Source organism: Fistularia commersonii, chromosome 19 (assembly GCF_037954325.1).
Source record: "Fistularia commersonii isolate RoL2024-O1a breed Wild chromosome 19, RoL_Fcom_v1.0, whole genome shotgun sequence".
Taxonomy (NCBI): Eukaryota; Metazoa; Chordata; class Actinopteri; order Syngnathiformes; family Fistulariidae; genus Fistularia; species Fistularia commersonii.
Genome location: NC_141302.1, coordinates 225001 through 237500, shown reverse-complemented (window position 1 = coordinate 237500; position 12500 = coordinate 225001). Strand labels below are relative to the sequence as shown.

General features: G+C 58.4%; 3 protein-coding genes across 3 annotated transcripts in view; 1 reads left to right on the top strand and 2 right to left on the bottom strand.

The window, feature by feature from the left end:
* LOC147223150 (uncharacterized) overlaps nucleotides 1–1061 on the bottom strand; it is a 5116-nt gene extending 4055 nt beyond the window's left edge. Inside the window, 1 exon segment of the mRNA XM_086165497.1 lies at nucleotides 748–1061. The gene's annotated coding sequence lies outside the window, so the exon portion shown is untranslated.
* Nucleotides 1062–2198: 1137 nt separating this feature from the next.
* Nucleotides 2199–6431, top strand: reeld1 (reeler domain containing 1). The gene is made up of 7 exons (XM_086166091.1): nucleotides 2199–2225; nucleotides 3066–3267; nucleotides 3760–3997; nucleotides 4210–4506; nucleotides 4651–4805; nucleotides 5098–5222; nucleotides 6036–6431. Exons 2-7 carry the CDS (start codon nucleotides 3066–3068, stop codon nucleotides 6429–6431), a joined length of 1413 nt encoding a protein of 470 aa, XP_086022217.1. The 5' UTR covers nucleotides 2199–2225.
* A 901-nt stretch (nucleotides 6432–7332) lies between these two features.
* slc10a7 (solute carrier family 10 member 7) lies at nucleotides 7333–12102 on the bottom strand. Its single transcript, XM_086165932.1, has 12 exons — nucleotides 11903–12102; nucleotides 11457–11539; nucleotides 11149–11285; nucleotides 10868–10943; nucleotides 10604–10642; nucleotides 10491–10526; nucleotides 10147–10230; nucleotides 9913–10078; nucleotides 9547–9598; nucleotides 9406–9473; nucleotides 8040–8185; nucleotides 7333–7691 (listed from the first exon to the last, which is right to left on the bottom strand). The coding sequence occupies exons 1-12, from the start codon at nucleotides 12000–12002 to the stop codon at nucleotides 7659–7661; spliced, it is 1020 nt and encodes a 339-aa protein (XP_086022058.1). The 5' UTR covers nucleotides 12003–12102; the 3' UTR covers nucleotides 7333–7658.
* Between the last annotated feature and the right edge of the window lie 398 nt (nucleotides 12103–12500).

Below are 12500 nucleotides of genomic sequence, written 5' to 3'. Positions count from 1 at the left end.
CAGAAACCCAGAGGATCCTGAAATTAATAAATGATTGAATCGATCAGGACCAATGATACCGCACGCCCCCGCACACATGTCATCACCATGGCAACCGACCCGGCTGTGTCATCCCTGCCCTGACCTTCCGCCGCGCGATCCATCACCGATCGCCGTCAATAGCCGTCAATGATCGGCGTCTATCGGCGGAACGACCGATCGATGACGTCACAAAAGATGAAGGCAACTTTGACCGGTGATCAGCGAGAATCCGAACCGGCGATCGATCCCCGGGAGCCGATCGGTAACGGCCTGATTCCAGTGTAACGCGTTACTCCAGTGTAACTGTTTCATTCCAGCAGAAATGATTCATTCAAACGGTGAAACGTTTGAACCCCCTCCCCCCCCCCGCCCCCCCCCCGCCCCTCCTGCCCCACGGACTCCTGCCCCTCCTGCCCCCGACCCCCCCCCCTACCCGTCTCTAAGCGACACCGTCCGCTGCCGCCCCGCATCCGCATCCGCGGGAGGGGGGGGCTACGGGGTTGTCGCCCCCCCGGCGGTGTCGGTCCCCCCCCCCCCCCCCCGGTCCCAAAGTCGTCCGGGCGGAGGCCGTCGGTCCTCCGGAAGCACCGGCGAGCCGGACATTTTCCCCGCGCCCCCCCCGCGGAGGGCAGGTGTCAGAGCCCCCCCCAACATGGCTGACCGGTAACCCGACCTCCCGAGACCTGAACAAGTCCCGCTCCCGCCCCGGGACGCCCCCGCACTCACCGGTACCGGCGGGGATGTTGCAGTCCGGGGCAGCGCCGGGCTTCAACCGGAGACCGCCCGATGTCCGGCCGCCTCCCCGGTCACGGCGCCCTCCGCTCCGCTCCTCCTCCTCCTCCTCTTCCTCCTCCGGTCCTCCGGTGCTCCGGTGCTCCGGTGCTCCGGTGCTCCGCTGCTCCGCTGCTCCGCTGCTCTGGTGCTCCGGTGCTCCGGTGTTCCGGTGCTCGGGTCGCGGCGGAGCGGTGCAGGCGGGGAGTCGGTGTGTTTCCACCCCGGAGACGCGGATGACGGGTCGGTCACCGAGCAGGGCAGATGGAGCCTCTTCCTCCTCCTCCGCCCTCCCTGTGCGTGCGTGCGTGTGCCTGTGTGCGTGCGCGTGCGCGCATGTGTGTGTGTGTGTGTGTGTGTGTGTGTGTGTGTGTGTGTGTGTGTGTGTGTGTGCGTGTCCAGAGGTCGGGTTCCGGTTCGGTTCTCGGTCCGGGACTTTCTTCGCGCGCCGGACGCGGGACACGTGACGTGACGTCGCGTGAGGAACGACCGGTCCGGGTCCGAGGACTCCGGATGACGTCACGCGTGATGCCCCCAAACTTCCGGTCAGAAACACCTGGACGGACAGGTGACCGCGGCGGGGGCGGCTCACGTGACCACCGGAAGAGCCCGGGTTCGAACCCGCTTCACGCGAAAAATGCGACTTCCGGTTTCAGCCATGTTTTCCTCAACATAACGGAGACCGGAAGGAAAACTTTCACAATAAAACCCAGAAGAACACACACACACACACACACACACACACACACACACACACACACACACACACACACACACGGACGCACGTACACACACAAATGCACACACACACACATGCACACACACAAATGCACACACACACATACACACGCACAATTGCACGCACACACACACACAATTGCACACACACACACACACACACACAATTGCACACACACACACACACACACACACACACTCAGGCAGTGCAGCGCTGTAGCCAATCCCGTCAGTCTGTGGGTGAGAGGCGGAGTCTCACCTGGACCATCAGCTGTCAATCATCCACTGTCACCTCATGTCCACTCCTCCCGCAGCCTTCAGCAGGACAAGGAGAAGGAGAACCTGGCAGGAGATCATGGATCCTCCACACGGGTCCTCCAAGGTCCTACCTGTAACCATGGCAACCTGAAAGATGTCGGCGCGGCCGCTGCCGTGCGGTCGGAGAGGATCGAGGAGGTCCGAGGTGGAGCCCATGAGGGTGACGGAGGTGACCCCCCTTCCCTCAAACTGCCCCGGGGGCAGGGGGGCAACATCCTGGAGGGGGAGGGGCAGATCCTGGAGGGGAGGGGGGGAAGGGGGGCACATCCTGGACCTTCATGGAGGAGCAACCTCAGGACCGGACGGACCATCTGCCAGACCTTTGTTTTCAACACTGCACTCATCTGGATCACCGTGAAGATCTGGAACATCTACAGGTTTGTGCTCTGTCACACACACACACACACACACACACACACACACACACACACACACACCCCTCGTCCAGGAGCAGGCTGGTCCTCCCCAGGTCTGAGGTGGTCACAGTTCCCGGGACCTTCAGACGAGGACCCGCGGCAGCGGCGGGCGTCTTATTGCACTTATTGATCGCCGATGGCGTTCATTGATCTTCATTCGGAGGGAGATCAGTTTCCCGCACTGATCAGTAGACATTCTCCCGCCGATCGACCGATCAATCCACTGATCAGCGAACGGGGACATGGATCTATTGACTGGCTGATGGACTGATTGATCGATGGAGCGATTGAGTGATTGATGGATTGATCGATGGACTGATCGATCAGTCTGCCTTCAATCTAGATGCCAGAAAAGTTTCCTTCCAACTCTGGAAAGCAGTTTTTCCAGAGGTACTAACACTCGAAGTACTAGCACTGGTAGTACTGGTAGTACTAGTATTACTAGCATACAGGAGGGACCGGGGCTGTGCAGTACTGTGTGCAGTACTAGTAGTACTGCTACAACTACTAGTACTGCTAGTACTGGGAGAAATCCATCTTACAACTTGATCGGTTTTCACTACTTTCATCTTCCATGTGTCTGCAGCACTTCTTGAGGTGTGTGTGTGTGTACCCATGTTCGCATGTGTGTGTGTACCCATGTTCACATGTGTGTGTGTGTGTGTACCCATGTTCACATGTGTGTGTGTGTGTGTACCCATGTTCACGTGTGTGTGTGTGTATGTACCCGTGTTCGTGTGTGTGTGTACCCATGTTCACGTGTGTGTGTGTGTGTACCCATGTTCACGTGTGTGTGTGTAGATGCCCCGGTCCCTCCTGTATCTGGCAGTGTTCCTGCCGTCTCTGGCTCCGCCCACCGCAGGCTTTTCCCAGGGCGCAGGCTCCGCCTCCTGTGAGGAAATGCGTCCGGGCCACATCAGCGCTCAGCCCCGGGACGTGGGCGGCGCCGGCGTCTCCGTCCGCACGTCGGCCCGGTCCTTCCTGCCGGGCCAGCTGGTCACAGGTAGGAACGCCCGCCGCTCCGGAGGTCCCTTCTGGAGACAGAGGTCCACCTGCGGCGAAGCCAGATGGATTCCAGAGCTCTGGTTCAGGTTCAGCACGCAGCGCCTCAGGTTCTGAGACGCACAACCATCACCACCGCCAAACGCACAACAGTCACAGCAAGTACATTGAAGTACTTTCACTAAAAGTACTGTCACTAGAAGTACAGTCACTAGAAGTATCGTCACTCGAAGTACTGTCATTAGAAGTACTATCACATGAAGTACTGTCACTAGAAGTACCGTCACATGAAGTACCTTCACTAGAAGTACTGTCACTAGAAGTACAGTCACTAGAAGTACCATCACTAGAAGTACAGTCACTAGAAGTACCATCACTAGAAGTACTGTCACTAGAAGTACCATCACTAGAAGTACTGTCACTAGAAGTACCGTCACCAGAAGTGACTGGACGTATCTGCATCCCCGGTTCCATCTTGGTCCTCCGTCCACAGTGACCGTCCGGAGTTCCCGGGACTTCATGGGGTTCCTGCTCCAGGCTCGCAGGGCCTCCGGTCCGGACGGGGATCCGGTCCTGGCCGGGGGCTCGTGGACCGCCGCCCCCCCGGGGACACACACCTTGCGCTGCCTGTCGGACGGAGACACCCTCACACACTCCGACAAACAGCTGAAGAGGAACCTCTCCTTTGTTTGGAGGGCTCCAGACGTTCCCGCAGGAGACATCCGCTTCCAGTGAGTAAGAACCTCCTGGGACCTCGTTGGCTCCCCAAACCAGGTCTTTCATTCACTGACCACCCGCGAGACTTTGGGGGCGGAGCCAGCTGCCAGCGGGCCAAAGAGGCGGGACTGAACCCGGACGGTCCGGCCGTCAATCACAGAGCGACACGAACACATCCATCTTTTCACGCTGTCATCCTGAAGCCGTCCTGCCGTCTGTCCCGCAGTGTGACCGTGGTTCGGTCCTACTTCGTCTTCTGGGCGGGAATCCAGTCTGCGGTTCTTCACGACATGTCGGGCGCCGGCGCGTGGGTTCCCCGCGGCTCGTCTGGCCCAGGTAAGGCCGCTCGCCGCGCCGCAGAAGCTAGCCTGGCAGGAGCCCTGAAGGCCCCCCCCGCTCATACTGCCCTGGCTGTTTCCATGGCGACCCAACCCTCCAGACCTCATCCCCCTGGCTTCGCTAAAATCCGCGTGAGCCCTCAAAGCTGGCGACGTGCTATCGGGACCTACCGACAGCTCTCGAAGTAAGTCAGGCAGGGCTGAGCCGCCAGCAGGGGGCGCACGGTGCCGGAACGGGTCACGCCCCGGTCAGTGGTCTGGACCTTCTGGTCTGGCAGGTTCTCGTCAGTTCCTGATCACTAATTCGGGTCGTTCTCTCGTCCACAAAGCTCTCGGAGCGACGCCGGGTCCAGACACAAGCGACCGGACGGGACCTTCTGCTGCCCGGAGACCTCGGAGACCGGCCGGCCCCGGACCACCGGGCCCGACCTCCAGAGAAGCGGGTCTGCGGCCCAGCAGCTCGGTTCCAACAAGCGGCAGCCCCGTTAGCCTAGCAGCTCCTTGGAATGCGTCAGGAGCCGGTGCCGCAGAGGCTCTCATGACCCGGAGCTTCTTCCCGGCTCTGGTCCACCTTCCTTCCTTGACGCTGGAAATATCCTCCACTCCTCCATCCCAGCCGGCCTCCCATCCCTCGCTCCCCCCGCTGAGCCACGGGGAAGGAGGACCTCATTCTAAGCCGGCCGTTGGTTCCTCGGTGAGTGAAGGAACACGAGACCTTTGGACCACCTCTGCAGTCCCGGCAAGAGACCGGCCTCTGGGTGAAACCGTCCCAGCAGGGCCGCCGGAGGACCGGAGCAGCCCGTCCAGGGCCCGGGAGGGTTGGTCTTCGTCCCGGACAGGTCCAGGACAACCTGGGCCCGGTCGCCTCCTCACGCCTCCCACTCCTGCACTCCTTCTGGAGGTACGACCGTTCACATCAGAAGGGGGTCTCCAGTCCAGGAGATGGTCTCCATCCCGAAGCCCCGCCCTCGAGGACCTCCTCCGCCCCCCCACGCCTCCAGCCAGCAGACTTCCCCCCGGCAACGGGCCTCCTCCTCTTCACCGACCGACCTCGGATCCACTGAAGCATCAGCAGCAAACCTCCCGGGAGCGCTCAGACCTTCTGCCTGAGGGATCATCTCCGCCCCCCCCCGCCACCCAGACCTCCCGCTGGACCCGGCCGAACCCCCCAGTTCCTCCCGGGTTGTCGGTCCAAATGGTTCTGCGCCCGGAGGTGGACATGGTCCCGGCCCCCGACGGGGGTGAAGAAGCTGGAGATCTTCAGGGGGCTGGTTCTGCGGGCGTTCTCCTCCACTCCTTCATCCAAACCCTGTCATCTCACACTTCTTCTCCCTCCCTGAGCTTCTCCTCTCCCCCAGCCGCCTCTGCAGGGTCAACCCCGCCGTCCACGCATGGATCTCCCACGTCCACCATGTCCTCCCTTGGAGAAGACCCAAGGAGCTCCCGGGCCTCTGGCACGCTCCCCGGTCCGTCCCCTGACTCGCCTCCTCCTCCCTCTACCTCCGTCCACCCTTGGTCCACCTCTCCGTCCCCCGGGTTGCCAAGAGGTCCCTCATCTCCTCCTGCTCTCCCTGCACCTTCTGCTCCCTCACCTTCTCCGAGCCCGTCTCCGTCCTCCTCGTCCCTCGTCCCTGTGACGGCTCCTTCTCGTCCTCCATCACTCCACCCTCGCTCTCCTTCTTCCACGCCCCTGTTGCCGTCCTCCCCCTTCCAGAAGCTCACCTTGCGTCAGAGCCAAAGGGCGTGGTGGTCTCCGGCGGCCCCGGACCGCCGAGCCCGGCCCGATCCCAAGCCCGGCGGCGGCCTCGGGTTCGGGCCCGGGTCTCCCGCCGGCCCCCCCTCCGGGCCGCCCGGCGGGTCCGGCACCCAGGAGCTGGGGCTGCTGCTGGGCTGCTCTGCGGGCCTGGGCATGGTTCTGGTGGTGGCGGTGAGGTTCTTGTGCCACCAGGCCCGCGGCAAACGGACGGCGGTGACGCTGAACAGCGGGAGGGGGGGCCGGGGCCTGATCCGGGTCCAGGAGTGCGGAGATCTGGTCAGGGTCCGGCCCATCAGAGAGAACAGCTTCGTGCTTCTGGCCGAGTACGACATCCTGACGTCGCCTGGCAACTGAGCAGAGGGGAGCGACGACCTCCTCCATGAAGGTCGGTCCCGGTCCACCTCGCACGCCTTCCCTCGACGGACTGCCCTCGGTACCTCCTCCGCTCAGCGAGACGCCACCTTCACGCCAGAAGCTCCGGATGTTCTTCTCAGAGCCGTGAACTGTCTGAATATCCAATCTGTTCGCTGGAGACCAGCTTCACCTTCTAGCCTGGAGCAGATTGGTAGAGATGCTGTTTGTTTCTGTGCTTTACACAAACAGGATGGTCCTGAAGCTGAAGACCATTACATGCTAACGCTAGCGGGGCTTGAACCTGGTCTTCTACAGACCCTCTGAGGGATTCTATTTCACTCTGACTCTGAACACATGTAACCAAAGATTTTACATGTATGACTTTAGAAAATAAAAATGATAGCTGGGCTGTTGCTAATTGCATGGTTCGTTTGGATAATAGCTTGGTTCATTTTAGCTAATAGTGTGGTTCACACCAGCAAATAGCATCAGTCAAGTTAGCTAATAGCATCGTTCACATAAGTTGATAGTGTGGTTCACGTAAGCTAATTGCATAGTTTACATAAGCTAATAGGGTGGTTCATGTAAGCTAATAGCATAGTTCACGTAAGCTAATAGGGTGGTTCATGTAAGCTAATAGCAAAGTTCATGTAAGCTAATAGGGTGGTTCGCGTAAGCTAATAGCGGGGTTCACATAAGCTAACGGGATGGTTCACATAAGCTAATGGCGTGGTTCAGGTAAGTGAACACCGTGATCCATGTTAGCTAATTCCGCTGGCCGCATAAGCTAACAGTGTGGTTCATTAGGGAGGAGCTGCTTGACTCCTGGTTGCCGCGCAACCCATCACCACGGTAACAGAGCTTCTCTGCAGAGGGAGTGGAAGTACCAGGAGCAGGTGGACCGGTACTGCTGATATGTTTTATTGATCAGTAACAATTCTGACCGCTATCTCCATGGCGACCGACCACGGCCACGGAAGGTCCAGTAAACATCTACCCGGCACCACCTGCACGGCACCTCCACCTTAAAAGTCCAAAAAGGTAAAAAAAAGCCTCAGAGGCGGACAGAGTCCTTGGACCGGCGGCAGGTCCCCTCCACTTTGGTCTCTTCATAGAAAAATAAAAGCTCTTAAATATCAAACAAATGAGGAAGAAGGCAGAGCTACGCCCCCCTCGCTGCTCCTGATTGGCTGAAATAAGGCACGTGATGTGGCAGCCCCGCCTCCGTCACACAGGTTGCAGCGCCACCAGCTTCGCCCCCTGGGGGAGGAGGAGGAGGAAGAGGAGGAAGAAGAGGAAGAGGAGGAGGAGGAGGAAGAAGAGAGGTATGACTCTCGATCCACACCCCAACCATCATCTTCAGCACAAACACCATCATGACTGGCATCTCCATCATGATCACCTCCGGTGGCGATCATGATGGATCGGGCGAGCGCGTTTTGATTGGACAGGCGATGTCGGTGGTCCTGCTCATCTTGGGCAGGAGAACTGGATCCAGATCCGGACCCAGACTTGGACCCGTGAACCCTGACCTGGACCGGGATCCGAATCAAAACCCGGAGCCAACCCAGGACCTCCACCCAGACCTGCACCCCTGGTGTTACCGACCTTCTGCTGGGTGGACATCCAGCGGCGGAGCGTGGGAACCAGGACGGAGCCCAGCAGGATCTGGGCCGGGTGGTAGATCAGCAGAGGCACCGACATGACGGACAGGTGCTGGAAGCCCGAGAAGACGATCTTCATCATGGGGATCCCTGGAGGAGGTAGAAGATAGAGGTTCTCAGCTGCAAATACAGACTGTCCTCCTGGACCAGGGGTGCCCACACTTTTTCCACTCCTGAGCTACTTCTCAAATGACCATGTGAAAATGAACTGCATCCACTAAAAATGCTGAATATATATATCTATTTGTATATCTACTGAGTTTACTTAACACAGTAAATGTTTGTGGATGTTGCATAACTGCATGAACCCTTCTGACACACGACAACAGAGAACTGTTTGGGTAAATATCTTCTTCTGATGACCTGAATGGCGTCAGCAGCACAGTTGAAGTCAGCTGGGAGAAAAATGACGGCTGTCCTGACAGGATTTGAGTTCCTTCACCTTTCTCCTTCTCGACTCACTTTTGGGAGGGAAGTAGATGCTGTAGTTTTTATGAACGCTCTGAAAACGCCGCTCCACGTTTCCCTTTTTGGATACAGCCATGGCAGACCGGAGGATGAGGCAACTTTAAAAATGACAGTAAAAAAAAAAGTCCACCTCCCATTCCATATGGAAGTCATACGTTTTAGTCTTTTTACTCGGTCCGGCTCCACCACTCATTTTTATACCCATAAGTTTAGAAGACATAAATTGGCGGCTAACTTGCTAGCTTGCTAGATCACGCCGTTATGTGCCCGTGCGCAGTGACGCCGCTGTCAGAAAGAGTCAGATTGGACGGAGCGACTGTCAGTCAAGTGACAGATCTCATAGTGAGGATGAGAGGCTGGCCTTTTAATGCCATGCCATCCACACACACCACCTGTGAGATCCACCCGTGGATCGCCATCGACGTATTGGGCGCTACTGGTCTAGAGGAACCTGACCTTCTCTACCAAGACCAGCCTGGACCCACAGGAGCTCCCCCTTGTGGCTGCAGGATGGAACTACAGGCACTGCTGATACCACCGCTCTCTCACTGCGTGCGTGCGTGTGTGTGTGTGTGTGTGTGCATGTCTCTGTCCCTGTACATGTGTACCTGTGTCCATTTGTGAACACACAAGCGTGCGTGTGCCTGTGTGCTTGTGTGTATGCCAGAATGTGTGTGTGTGTATGTCGCTGAGTGAGTGTGTGGCCATGCCTGTGTGTGTGCCCATGTGGTTATAAGCATGCCCATATGTGTGTATGTGTGTGCTAGTGTGCCTGTGTGTGTATGTCTGTATGTATGTGTCTGTCTGTACATGTGTGTGTGTGTTTGTGTGTGTGTGTGTACCCAGGGTGAGGGACTTGTGTGTGGAGCAGAAGAGGATGGCCACCGTGTCCGCTGGACTGAACCCGGACCTGCAGGACAAAGAGAGATGGTCATGTGACCTGAGGGGGCGTGGCCGGAGGCGGGGCAGGGGGCGGGGCTCACCTGGATGACAGGGTGAAGGTGAGCGACAGGAAGCTGAGCTGGATGATGAAAACTGAAAGACAGGGAGGGGTCAGAGGTCACGGAGCCGCCGCTCCACTGCCCGCATGTTGCCGGGCGACCGTTAAGACCACATGTCAATTAAAAAACGACCGGCGAAAAGCCGTGGGCCGTCTTCCCGGCGGAGCCCGGTCATTTCCTGCGCCCAGCGGAGGCACCCTGATGGCGAGCGTCATTCCTAGGCTCCGCCCCCCGCCGGGGGTCACCTGACACTCCATGCCACGGTCGTCCACGGGCGCAGGAAATACCACTCCTTGAAACATGGAGGTGGGCGGGGCCAGGGGCGGGATCGGAGGCGGGGCCACTGACTGGCGAATGCGAGCAGCAGCAGGCCGGTGGGCTCCAGCTCGATGGCCGGGTTACTGAAGGTGTCGCAGAAGGTGCTGTAGATGATGAGGAGGAGGACGACGCTGCTGACGGCGCCGAACGGAGGCTTGCGGCGTTCCAGACACTCACGGAGGAAGTGTCGACACACCTGTGCGGACACACAGTCAGACACGCAACACACTCGGGCAGCGGTGGCGTGGCGACGGGCAGCCCTACCTGACCCAGGACCAGAGGGACCACCACCGTCAGGAAGAGCTGGGAGAAGATGGACGAGAAGGGGACAGAGGAGGACGAGCCCAGCTGCGTGCGCACACACACACACACACACACACACACACACACACACACACACACACACACACACACACACACACACACACCATTCACATGAATCATTCCTCAGTGAAAACTTCTAATCCCGTTAAACCAGCAGCAGCTGCCATCATCCAACCGCTCCAACCGGGACCGGACGCGGCTGTTGTTGCCTGGTTGTCATGGCGACTGTCCGACAGTGCTCCAGTACTTTGACTTAAGGTCCAGCTGTTGGTGTTTGGACTCACAAACAGCAGCAGCAGCGGCGGCGTCACCACGATCCCCTGCAGGAAACACAAAGGTCACGGCGTCCTCCTCCTCTCGACAGGCGTCTGGGCGGAGGAGGACGCCGACGTCTTACCAGGAAGCTGCCGAACGCCGAGTTGAAGATGGCGGCCGCCTGCGGACACACGCGCCGTCACCATGGTAACTCATTGCCGCTTCATACATTATTTAACCACTGTATCTGAACAGTAACATCACCATTTGAATCAGAGGAGCGGTCACCATGGAAACAAGTGGTTACATAACATCACACTGCTAATAACCTGCTAGAGTGTGTGTGTGTATGTGTGTGTGTGTGTGTCTGTGTGTGTGTGTGTGTGTGTGTGTGTGTGTATGTGACCTCGTTCCCACCAACAGCCTTGGTGAGGATGACGGCGGAGGAGACCGGAGGCGGCATGCAGCTCACCGTCTGTAACCTTGGCAACAGAAGAGAGAATCATGGCGTTAGCGGCGGCTGCGTCACCCCTCCCGGGGTCAAAGGTCAAAAGGAAGAACAAGGAGCTTCTAGTCAGAAGGAGACATTGATTCAGATGGTATGTGTACATTAAACATCTCACGACCTTCAACACCATTACACACACACACACACACACACACACACACACACACACACACACACACCCTCGCAGCAGCCATGGGTCCAGGGCCGTCAGGGCGAGGACCTGCAGCAGCAGCCAGATGGCCACCGGGAAGAAGACCAGCGTGAAGGTTTGGACGAAGAGGTGGAGACGCACGTGAAGCAGCGCGCTGGTCAGCTCCTGCACACACACACACACACACACACACACACACACACACACAAAATTATAAAGGAATGACTTCTTGGGCTGAATGTAAACGTGGACCATCAGACCTGGACCTGGACCTCCATCCTACGGGGGGGGGGGGGGGGGGGGGGGCAGAGACCCCGAGGTCAGAGGTCACCTCACCTCTGTTTTCAGCGACAGGCCGCTGTTGAAGAAGATGAGGGAGACGGCGCCGTAGGAGATGGTGATCTCCGGCCTCAGCGGCCCTGGGGGAGAGGGGGGGGGCAGATGTTACTATGGTGACCGGGGGGGGGCACTGAAATCTGGCCAATCACAGACATCCAACAGCGGAGGCGCGTGCAACGTGTCACTCCTGCCAGGTGGAAGGCCCCTGGTGCGCATGCGCCAGCGCCGCCAGCTACCTGTCGGACCCGTTCTATGAGCGGCGGAACCGGAACCCGCACAGCCCCGCACAGCCCCGCACAGCCCCGCACAGCCCCGCACAGCCGAGGCTCCCGGCACCTCCAGAAGATGTTGTTCTGGATCTAATAACACGACCCCCGCCCGGTTCTCCGCCCTGCTGTCCCCGCTCTGAGGCGCGCGGAGGACGGGGAGCCCCGGTCGCCCACCTCCGCGGACACCGAGGCCGGGCCTCAGCCTGGCGGACAGGATGACGAGCAGGATCCCGATGATGAACCACTCCCTCCGGACGCTGGCCAGGAGCCCCATGTTGTGGCCGCCGGCCGCGGCGCTGCTCTCCGGGTTCCTCCGCGACGCGCTCCCGGTCGCCTCGACAGCCGGGACACTTCCGGACACGTGGGACACCGCAGCACCGTAAAGGCGGCTGTAGACGCGCGGGCGGTACCGTAACACTCACTGCGGCTGCGCAGTCGCTCACCATGGAAACGGACCCGCGAGCGCCCCCTAGTGGTCACAGGCGGAGCTGCGAACGCACGGGAAGCATTTTTTTTGTTGAACATAAATAGTATAAACAGATAAATAGATGTACAAATAAACATGGCAAGGTAGAATCGAATGTCACTGAATCAACCGGGGATGAGGAAGCAAAGGACATAAGGACATTCCTTCTGTATGAAATCACTGTATGAGTTAACAGCATTAAAGGTTTGTGAGAAGAAACGCTAGAGGAAAAAGAAAATACATGAAAATCAATAAAAGAAAAAAAACATAAATAAATTGCAAGGGGAATATAATATGTATTTAACT